This window comes from Stegostoma tigrinum, chromosome 4 (assembly GCF_030684315.1).
Source record: "Stegostoma tigrinum isolate sSteTig4 chromosome 4, sSteTig4.hap1, whole genome shotgun sequence".
NCBI lineage: Eukaryota > Metazoa > Chordata > Chondrichthyes > Orectolobiformes > Stegostomatidae > Stegostoma > Stegostoma tigrinum.
In genome coordinates this window covers 28,019,519-28,031,804 of record NC_081357.1, presented here as the reverse complement: position 1 = coordinate 28,031,804, position 12,286 = coordinate 28,019,519, and the positions used below count along the sequence as shown (strand labels likewise).

General features: G+C 38.6%; 1 protein-coding gene across 5 annotated transcripts in view; it reads right to left on the bottom strand.

Annotated features, from left to right (window-relative positions):
- Nucleotides 1–12,286, bottom strand: part of pdss2 (prenyl (decaprenyl) diphosphate synthase, subunit 2) — a 257,335-nt gene that overhangs the window by 111,867 nt on the left and 133,182 nt on the right. For all 5 annotated transcript variants that reach the window (XM_059645248.1, XM_048530440.2, XM_048530442.2 and 2 more), the window contains one exon: nucleotides 2,586–2,784. In XM_059645248.1, coding sequence (XP_059501231.1) covers nucleotides 2,586–2,784 — 199 coding nt within the window. The remainder of the gene's footprint in view (nucleotides 1–2,585; nucleotides 2,785–12,286) is intronic.

Here is a 12,286-nt window from a genome sequence, read left to right as displayed (position 1 = left end):
CAAGTCTACACTGGTCCTCTGAAGAGCATCCCACCCAGATCCATTCCCCTACCCCTGCATTTCCCTTGTCTAACCTACCTAATCTAAACATCCCCGGAAACTATGAGCAATTTACCATTGCCAATCCACCTAACCTGCACATCTTTGGACTGTGGGAGGAAACAAGAGCACCCGGAGGAAACCCCATGCAGAATGTGCAAATTCCACACGGACGCTAGTCCCGAGGCTGGAATCGAACGCAGGCCCTGGTGCTGCGATGCAGCTGTGCTAACCAATGAGCCTCCATCACACCCTAGTTGTTCATTGCTGGAAAAATCCTTCTGGTTCACTAAAGTCCTGTAGGCAGGGAAACTGCCATTCTTACCTGGTCTGGTCTGTATGGGACCTACAGCAATGTGGTTGATTCTTAAATGGTCTCTCGGATGACATCCTAACCATGTGATACCTTCATCCCATGAATGAATAAAAGAAAAAATGGCTTGTCAAATTTGAATCGTAATGCTGAACACTTCTGTTGTTGAAGCTGGTACCAAGCATAAGTACCAAATTTGACAGTCTAATATTGAAACATACACTTCAGTCCCAATACACTGTGGAAGAAAATCATTAAACTACCTCAATTATAATTATAGGAAAACTTTCAAATGTATACATGAAGGAGCTTTTGCACACAAGTATGAAATTGTTTAAATCTGTGTGCCAGAAGTACTTATCACTTCGTTTTCTGTGTATATACACAGATCTATATAGTGATTGTTACGAGCAGTTGATGGAGAACCTTTCAAATCAATTTGCACAAGTTAAAATGTACGAGAACTAGTCTTTGATGGCCCATTTGCTTTTCAGGCAGACATTTAAATTTTGCTTTTTGCCTTTGAAAAAGGTTTAAAGCTGTGAAGAATTATAGAATCAAAAGGGCATTTCTTCTATAGATCATGCAAAATTAAGGACTCCATCATAATTATCCCCCTAAGCAAAACAAAGACTGAACAATTGTCAGTGCCACCCTCCCCCACCCAACGCAATCAAGCCGTGCTCTAGACTATAAAATGCCCAGCAATCATTCCATTAAAATGCAATATTGTAACTTTATGATTACATGTTACAAGCATTACTACCTGCTTGGAAAAGCCATACAGGGCAGCTCCAAACAGAAATATTGATTCATAAGACCTAAACATTTGCAGAGATTGCATCCATCACTTACCATTACAAAAAAACATGTAAAAAGTCTAAAAAATTCACTGCTGTAAAATTTCTCAGGAGTTAACAATTAATTCCAAGACACCGAAAATGCAATTGCATATTTATTTAGAAAATATTCTGCATTTTTAAAAATGATCTAAAGACCCATCTGTTCATGTGGACTTTTGTGATTATTGCACTGTTTGCATAATAAAAGAGTCATTCTTTACTAGTGTTACATTCTGCCATTATTTAGGCATTTTGTTACTTATCAAATGCATTTAGTTACATAATATAATGTTAATACAATAGTCAAAGTTTGCCTGTAATTCATAGTCTTACACCACAAATGGAGCAATTTTGCTGTAAATTCAGAAGACTACATAACACTTAAAATCTTTTTTAAAATGTATCAAAAGCATTTCTTCCAGGAAACACACTTATGGTATCCACAGGGAAATAAATGCCTGAGGAAGAATAATTGAATCAGCTAAAGTTACCCTTGGCAATAATCAAAGCGATTTGCATTTCATTAAAACTGTGTAAGATAGAAATTCCTCAATCTCATATTTAATTGTTGCCCCTAAATACATACGGGGATGAATGTGTTGTGCAGATGGATGGGAGTCAGGCTCCATCTGTTACTGGCAATAATGTTTTGAAAACAACTGCACGTTCCCACATCACAACAATTTTTTGACACAATAAATTTGCTAATTAACTGTTAGTGTGCCTAATCACAACTGGCAATCTTAGCCAGTTTCCCCATATGTATGCCTTGGATTACAAATTTGTTGCACGGATTGATAAATCAGTTGTGTTTCACACCCAGCCTGTCCCCTACCACACTGAACATAGAACAGTACAGGAAGAAGGGCCTAGGCCCGAAACATCAGCTTTCCTGCTCCTATGATGCTGCTTGGCCTGCTGTGTTCGTCCAGCTCTACACCTCGTTATCTCAGATTCTCCAGCATCTGCAGTTCCTGCTATCTCTCAAATGGGAACAGATGCTGGCAGAGATGTCCCAAGTTTGGTTGAAAAGATCACGTTTAAGAAGGGGGTTAAGAGTGGAAAAAGGAGAAAAATAGAAAGCTAAAAGAATTTAGGTGCCAAGGCAACTGCAGTCTAACAATCTGGTTCTTCCATTGTCAATGTTATGTGTAGAGACAAATGATCAGTACAACAGCAGCCTACAATTTACCACAGTGGTTACAAAACTTGCATTTTATGCCAAATTAACATAGAAATGACTCCTCCTTATTACAAATGTTTGTGAAGCAGTTATAATGCATTCATTTATGCACGTCCTGAAATTAGATTTTAATTAACATATCATTTGCAATGAAAAGAACCTGCTCTCTTGTATGTTACACAAACTATGCAAAACAGCATTTCAGTACCTTAGTGTTCTGTAACTGAGCAAGGCCTGTGGATGCATTTGCCAGAAGAAAGTCTCCACTCAGGACCGCCATCTTATTGCCAAACTGCATATCCTTCAGTGATCCATGGGACGAGGTCACCTCCATAATATTCACTATACCACGATGCACGAGGAAAGCTGTGTGGATCAGTTCTGTAATTTCAGCCAGATTCCGCTGACTAAAAAAAGAATGCAGAATGAATTACTTACGCATCAAACATCCCAAGCAATTCCTCATCTACCTATAAATCCACAGTCAAAGGGACATCACTGCCCTTCAAGCCGTTTGCAGAAAGGCTTAGTGATCATAGAATCATAGCATGGTCACAACACAAAGGTCTAATTTGTTCCACTGCACATCTGCTAGAACCTCTCTATCGCTGCCACTGCATCCACCTCCCAGCAAAGCTCATGCCCTGCCACTCTCACAATTGCCTGCAACATCTTCCCTCACTTACTCTCACCATCCTCCAACTTTCACTCAACACCTCAACCACCTGTACCAGCACCAATACTGGCTACGCCACCCACTTTCATCTCACTCAATCCCTCCCTTTTTCTCACTCCAGGAGAAGATGACCCACAACAGATAAGAAAGGGTCCAGATTGGTGGAGGGGTACCTGGCATCAAAATCCTCAGCCGCTATTGAGAGAGAACTCTAGCACACTTAAGAAACGACTAGAACCACACTTGTGGGAATGCCAAGACACCCATGTCCCACCAAGCAAGAAAACAGTCAAATAACTTCTACTGCAACTTTCACAATAACTCCACTGTCCTTTAGTCTTGCGGTTCTTGCATAACCATTTGAAATGCATCCTTTATTTTATGTAGTCTTTCCCCATTCTTCCCACTAAAACATCTCTCAGTTTTCTGCATTAAATTTAATCTACTATATGCCTACCCATTCCACTACTCAACATCCTTTTGAAATTTATCAGTATCCTCCTCACAGTTCACAATAATTCCAATTTTTGTGACCTCTAAGTTTTGAAGCTATGCCCCGAACATCCTAATCAAATATGTTTCAAGAAAAGCACGAGTTCTAACAATGACACCTATGGAACTCCACTGCATTCCCTTCTTCAGTTCGAAGGGTCTAGGCCCGAAAAGTCAGCGTTCCTGCTTGTCTGATGCTGCTTGGCCTGCTGTGTTCATCCAGCTCTACGCCTTGTTATCTCGGATTCTCCAGCATCTGCAGTTCCTACTATCTCTCATTCAAACACAGCTCTGTTTCCTGTCATTCAGCCAGCTTTATATCTAAGCTTTGCTGGAAAGCTTACCATTATTGAGCACCTTTTGGAAGTCCACATCAACTGCATGATATCAAGAAACTAAACCAACTTAGTTAAACACAGTTGTCCTTGAACAAATGTGTCCTGGTCTTCCTTAACTAATCCATACTTGTCCAAATGATTGTCAACTTTGTCCCAGATTATTCTGTCAAAAAGCTTTCCCCACACAGAAAGTGAATTGACTGGCTTGTAGATGTGGGTTTATCCTTATACTCTCTTTCAAGAAGAGCATTTGTCACTTAAAATTCTCTGGCCCCAATCCTGTTCATGGAACAATAAGCTCTTTCATGATAATTGGAACTGAATGAAAGGCTCAGAACTGCATTAGGATCTCCAACTATTACACTAAAAACTTATTTTGTTCTCCTACTTCACCATGAGCAATGCCACAGTAGGTCACCGAGGTATGGAGGAGTACCTTCTAACTATCACAATTAGTTTAAAACTTTTTTTTGGAAGCTGTAACAACAAAAAGAATTTTCTAAAACAAAATCACTTTCTGCTCTATGCAGTTTTAATTTCAATTAATTTCAGGATGTGCTTGAAAATAAATGAGCTGAATTGTGGCAGACTTTGTGGCCTTTCGGGGCAGGCTGCACTACACAAATCTGCCTCTCAGCAGCAGTATAACTACTTTTATAAAATAGTGCATCTTCTAATTTTCTGCAAACATGAAAATGTTTAAATGTTTAACAAGGTCATGTTGAGCATTTCCAAACAAAAGACAGCCCAAAATTCACAATTCAAGAAGTGTAGACAATACAGAAAGAAAGTAGAAAATCAGTTATGTACAACTGACTAGAATGGCGATCATAATTTTCTCAATATCTGTAACAGCAACAGTTTTACCAGTATTTAACAGGATAACATTAGCTACAAGCAAGAAAGGTAACAAAATCACAGGATAATGTTTCAAATATATCAAAGTGTTAATTATATGGAAGAAACGTTAGTATAAACAGAATCGCTTCAGTCTTGTGGATTGAATAAAACAAGCTAATCAAAATAACTTACTTTCTCAAGATTCCTTGAAGTTCGGCATCAATAATTCACACATTTTAAGCATACAATGAAGTGGATTATATCTTATTCTAGTAGTGTAACTGGAGCAGATGTTGAAACAGCAAGTTTCAATAGATTTTAAACTGATTTTATTCCATGCAAAACAAAGAAACAATCATTTTTGCATGACAATTACTTGCTACAAAGGCATGTGATTAACAGATTTCTAGTAAAGCTATGACTGAATAGCTAATATTTCTGCATTTAAGTGCACGTTATCTTCAAGACAAGTGCTTTCCAATAGCAGTCTGCTGTTAGATCTTCCACACCCATGTTGTAGATTCTATATCTTACTGTTAGTCAGCTGTAGCAAAATTGTGATTCCTCATTCTTAAGTAACCTTGCATTTAATCGGCATGGAATAATTCACTCAATTCAACCTGCAGGAACCGAATCAGCAATTGGTTGACATTACTAAAAACTGCAAAAGAAACATTTCCTTTCCTACTTTGAAGTTTTTTTCCTGTAATGTGCAGCAACAAGCTGCCATCCTAATTTAGAAAATGTGTCATCCAAGAAAGGAAATGCCCAGGAACCCATAAAGTTCTGCATTTTTTGTATTGCAGTTGTCGACAATAATCAAATGTAGGAAGTAAGATTATGAAGCTGGGTTCTCTGTAAAGCTGATCGTCATATGTAATATAGCACTGTTGCCTTTTGATGGAATAATTATCAGCATGAAACAATGGTCTTGGTCTGTGCAGGTCAGGAGAGATACTGGTTTTGAACATGGACTTGCAGGATCCCTAATCAGTCACTGTGCAATAACGTAGTAGGTCCCAAACAATAAGCAAATGAAAAAAGCAGGAAAACTATACAATTTTCAGAGATAACAAGGTGCAGAGCTGGATGAACACAGCAGGCCAAGCAGCATCAGAGGAGCAGGAAAGGTGACGTTTCAGGCCTAGCCCTTCTTCAGAAAAATCATTTTTCGGAAGAAGGGTCTAGGCCCGAAATGTCGGCTTTCCTGCTCCTCTAATGCTGCTTGGCTTGCTGTGTTCATCCAGCTCTACACCTTGTTATCTCAGATTCTCCAGCATCTGCAGTTCCTACTATCTCTGAAACTACTTTCAGAGATAGCAGGAACTGCAGATGCTGGAGAATCTACTTTCAGAGATGGTCAGAAGTACTGAAGCACAGGGACGAGAGTGTTACTTGCTTTGACTGTGCAGGGGCCAGTTCAGTATAACATTAAATACACAGTCTAATTCCTGAGTAACCGATCTACTAACACCAAACTCACCTTGACGCACACCCAACTGTACCTGCCAGACCCCCGATATCCTCAAGATCACCAAATCCAACACCCACTTCCTCACTGCTGAACATGCTACATCCTTCTCTCACTCCATCTCTAAAACCCCTCTTTCCCTACCACTGGACATCATTCCAAAACACCTCTCCACCAAAGTTCTCTGTGCCCAATTCTCCCTTCCCTTCAACACTGGACACATACCATCTTGCCCCACTACTGGGCACATTCCCCACTTGCCTTGCCAGTCTGAACTTGGGCACCCCCACCTCCCAAACCAGCACCCAATCCTACTACCATAAACACTGCATCATTTACCTGGGTCCTTTGTCACCGTGCCCTCCAAGCACCCAAACATCTCACATCTTATGTAGTTATTGTCAAAGTAGCTGTCATGATTTCTAAATGGCAGACTGACTGCTGTGAAAATGGAACATGGCTTGTCTTCTTCTGATGGTTCTGCACAATGAAAGAACTGTCAGCATGGAAGTGTAGTTCGCATTTCTGAGGGAGCCCCAAATGGAATTTCCTCTCAGAAATACAGAGTTCCCTCTTTTAAAAAAAAGGTAACAAAAATCACACAACACCTGATTACAGTCCAACAGTTATATTTGAAAATGCAAGCTTTTGGAGCTCAGCTCCTTCCCTGATCAGTCACTGTGCAATTATATGGTAGGTCCCAAAGATAGGGTGTCCAAACGATAAGCAAATGAAAAGGCAGTAAAGCTGGATCAGTGGGACCCCACTCCTCGCATTCTTCCAATATGAAAAAAGCCCATTTGTGCGCACAGTGGGCAATCTGCATGAGTTCATCAACCCTTCGAAATTCAGACCTTTTTCAAACTATTATAAAGGTGCTTCAGTGTGATCTTGTGATGTCTAACAAACCTGATGCTACTATATCCTTGCCATTCAGTCTTCACGCCTTAAACCTAGATTCATGAGTTTCAAAGTTGCTCCTTAATGAGGGTGACATTTTGATCAATTCTAAGGCTGAATCAGCACATCACACTAAAGTGATTAATAACCGAATGTGGAGAAACTAACTGAAGTTGCTAGAAAAATGTGAAGGGCCATATACACCAGGAATCTGAATCTTGAATACGCCCAAGAGGAGGAAAAGATTTACAGGAAATGGGAAAGGCCTCATGATGCCACTGATTACAAAGATTAACTGACGTATCCAATCCGATTGTCAAATTTCGGAGTGCCTCTGAGAGGCTACTGTAGCAGTGAATCATTAATTAGGTTTTATTAATTAAAAGAGAACTGTACCAAAAGAAAAATAAGGAAATATCCCATTTGCAAAGGCTGCTATGACAGACAAAGTTTCTTTTCCTGCAGCATCTTAATTATGAATTATAGCCTTACAAAACACTCAAACAGTACTCATTGTTACTAACTAAATGAAACAATTTGGCATGACTGCAGTGTCAGCTTGACTCAGTCAGTAGCCCTCCCCCTAATGTAGATGGTTTGTGGGTTATAGCCTGTCTAGTGGCAGATGCTCTTATTACATTTTAGAGAAAAGAACACTTCAATGTGCACTTAGGATACTGTAAATTAAAAAGGTACAGACCAAGAGCTAGAAGGTGAAATAAGGCCAGATAATTCTGCATTTGGACAACATGGGCATTAGGGCCCACAACGTCTCTTTCGGTGCTTTAAATATTGCCACGTTTCCATATTTCTGAATCTAGGTTGACACTTTGGTGGTGTATTGATTGAAACTGTCTTGTTTGACTCAGTTAGATGGAGCTGAAAGCACTTATGAGCGCAGGCAGGCCTCCCAATACCTTGTGCAAAATTTGTTCTTCAATGTTGTCATAAACCAAGTAAACTAACTCAAGGTTATTTCACTGACATTGAGAAACCTTGCTTTGTGCATTTAAGTGGAATCCGACAGAATCGGTCGCAGATTTTTATAAGTTTCTTCACTGTATTAATGTACTTTTTATTCCCTTGATCATCGTTTTTTTTGTTGTTGGAGTGTTCTAATATATATATCTATACCACTTCCGTCCATTTCAACTGAAGTAACAGATGTGACAGTAAATCTGGGGAAGCTCTAACCGTCCCAGAGGCAGCTTGTGTAACAGGAGGTCAGGCTGCAGGTGGCCTGGAACACACAGCTGCAATCTGTTCAGACTGCCCACTTCCAAAATGGGAGTCTTGGCAGAACCTTCCTGTCTGGAATCCTCTCTTTTTGGAATTGTGTATTTCCAACTTTCAGAAATTGCTGCAGTACTGGCTATACAATCATGTATGGCAAATAAGTAAATAATGAAGAACCCTCTCTGCTGCTCATCAGTTGAGCAGTCATTGCAATAAATATCAGATGTCATTCTTGAAATTAAGCTTTTAGGCAACATCTAACAAATTATACAATAGGAAATGAAGGGAGAGAAATAAAACAGACCAGAGATGTCCATTGCACATTTTACAATTTTAACAACTGGAATAGCTCACTAATGTAGTGCCAAATCCTCACCTTCACAGCCACAGTTAAGTAAATGGATTTTGTTGACAACAATATGGTCGATGAGGCATGATTTTAATTCTCAACCAATCAGCATACGTCGCCCCTTGTGTTTACTTGCTGATTCTGTGTTTTATAACATTGTTGCCAGTTGCCAAGTCATACATAATTTTTTTTCTCTCTGCTTTGAATTCTCATGTGGAAGTTCCATGTTACAACAAAGTAGCTAGGAGTTAGAGCAATAGCTATTGATTACAGCAATAAAACCAGAAAATGCTGGAAATGCTCAGCAGGTCTAATAGAATCCATAGGAACAGAAAACATTAACATTTCAACTTAGCCTGATCTATGTTACCCACTTTGTTACTACGCTCCCCCCACAAGTCTGGAAAAATGAGGAAATTTACTGAGCTTCATATGGGTCCACAGCACCATAAGTGCAATAGCAAGATGCTTGATAATGAAAGGAGCCTCAGTGAAAGTAGTATAGTTTTAAAGTAATAAACAATGCATTGTTCTGCTGAAAAGTAAAACCATGTCACTTTAAAAGAGAAGTATCCAAATTGAATAAATTAGATAAACAAGAGCAAAGATCACTCAGATTGGAAATACAATATTAAGCTCTCATTGGTTAAGCAGCTGCCAGTTTGTGCCTTTTTATACAAATTATTTTAAATTGTTATTAAAGTCTGACACGTGTAAAGTGATGTACATGTGGGTGTATTGTAGTGCCTTTCAATATACCAGTGAGGCACATCCCAAGCTCTTGCTCAAGGTAGATTGGATGATACGCTGCTCTGGAGAATAATATGAGGTCATGTATTACAAAATGATTATTGCTAAAGCTGTGTTCCTTTAAGGCCATAATGTCTACTTGCCAGTAAATAAACAGTGAATGGGTTTTTCCTGAGGTAATCCATTCGTCACAACTCTGACTTTCTGTCTGCATCTTTTCTTGACAATGTGATTGCACGCACCTCTTGACTTAAAGCAATTGTCATCCACAGATATTTAAATAAAAATGCTTGAAGTGTGCGACAGAAAATTAACCAAATGGTAATAATGGAAGTCAAGAAACAATATATGTTTTATATATAATATATATATTTATACATATATATAATTTTATGGTACCGATGACAAATACATCATCCACATTAATTATGTGATGTCTTCATGTTGTCAACTTTAGTATGTATTCTGATGTCCACATTTATAATGAAATCTGCTTGTGTTGTCTTACCATAGTAAGGGCAGAATATACAATTTTAACATGTAGACTGAAGTACATCTGTGTAATTTTCAAGTATCATTTGACCTCCAATCATGTTCCAACAGAAACCATGTTTGATCTCTATTTACTATGCACACTGCCAAAGCAGATCAATTAGTAGACCAGAATGGATAAATGTGAATGCTCTCATTAAACAGCAACATTAGACTGCAGATCCAAATATTACATTTTCTGTTACAAAAAAGTATTGCAAGTCAGGAATATTAATGAGTCCTTAAGGGCTTACCTTTGAAAGGAAAAAAGACACTTCATTGGTTTTCAAGCAATGTAAACGGTAAAATTAAATAAATCTTACTTCTGGATTGCGAGCAAAATGCTGATATATAATTATCATGGTATAATGATAAAGATCAACAGGCCTCTACTAAGGAATCACTTAAAATTTATAGCCAAATTTTCAAACCTCTAGCCGACATATCATTTTAGTTCTGCTACAGAATGTGCTCCTTGAGGCAATTCTGAAAAATGAGTGACCCGTGAACCATGATTCTGAATGTTTTGTTTGCACATAAATAAGTCTCTTCCATAAGTGTCAATTAGGCAGAAAACAGAGCAGCTAAAACAGCGATTTTCTATCTTTTTTGGTGTAATGTACTGCCTTTCAATATACCAGTGAGGCACATCCCATGCTCTTGCTCAAGGTAGATTAGATGCTACGCTGCTCTGTAGGATAATATGAGGCCATGTATTACAAAATGATTTTTGCTAAAGTTGTGTCCTTTAAGGCCATAATGTCTACTTGCCAGTAAAATGAAATGAATTAGTAATCATCACCTCCTGCCCCTACCTAAATTATAATACTACATATTATGGAAGCATTACATGAGAAAACTGTTAAATGAAGATTCAAGAAATTGAGCGTGCTTTCATGCCCCTCTCAGCTCTCCTGCACTCATGCTCCCCTCCAAAGTGAGACTGCAGCACACTAAACGCTGCACAGCCTGCTCCTGTTTTCCGCATTCATATCATTTTGTAGACTCTCAGACTCTCTACGGACCCCAGGACCACAGTACGAGGACTACTGAGCTAAAGAATAAAATGGCATCAATCCCTGTACTTACACACAGCGCATATTTTTAAAGATGGGGAAATGACATTTTGCAGAATACGCTAAGTCTGTTTGTGTGTTGCTAAAGACTAAAATATGCTTACACAGAAGAGTGCTCAATCTAAGTATTCACAATTAATTATATTTAGGGGAACATGGTTCCTTCATTTAACTGTCACAAAGGTTACCCAATGCTTCACATTTAGGCATGACGGAAAGCGTAATGGAGTCAATGCAGTCAGAGGGATAGAAACTCCAAAGTAAACAAAGACTTGACAGAAAAAAATCATGACGTTAGTGGTGAAAAAGGACTGGAAGAAATCAGTCAGTTCCTGTTGCAGCCACGATTAAAACTCTCTGGAGGGCTTTATAGAAAATTAACAAATTGCTTATAACAACTTGAAATTGCAGTGGCACATGGCACCTATATAATATTCAGTAAGTGAACCGTGCTCAAAGCTGGTAATATTTAGGGACTGAATGGTACAGCTCATTGGTGCCAAGAATAATATACTTTATTTCCACCAAGTCTATTCTAAGTAATAGGTAACAGAGCATATTAAAAGAAGCTGTACATAGCTGGGCAATGTGCCACAGAATTCAATCCTTTCAAGACTAAAGCAGTAATTTTCGAATGTTTCACTCCATTTGAACAACAGAGGTCTTGAAATTAAACTGCATGAAGCTTAGTGGGCACTCCTACCTCTACCCTTTAAAATCTATTTAAATTTCAAAGTCTCATTTAAGGATTCAAACAGATTCAGTCATGAACACAGAGATTCTGTGATACCCAGCAATTCAGGGCTCAGTTGAATAATATATGCTATGCTTTGCAACAGATGCCTCCCTCTCTTGAACTCTGAAGTTTTGCAACTTTTACATTCACAATCAGTAATGTTGAGACAGTTCACTTCACAAGACTGGGTATTTAACTTTTGCATGTTAGTCAATGATACTGTAATGCTATCTGTAGGATGCTTCAAGTGTGAAGAAAGATTTCAATGATGTTCAATTGAGAAAGTTCTTCTCGCCTCAACAAATTATACAATGATAACCAACTGACCTAATATAGTGAGTAAAAGTTATTCAATTAATTCCCTCAAACAAAACATTACATGTGATGCCAATTGAAACGGCTTGTGGCCTAATCACCCTCACCCAAAACACATTTGTCACAATAGTGCAAACATTGCTACCTAACACTGAACGTCAGCCTCAGCAAATTGCCTCACATCAATAATATCCAAAAT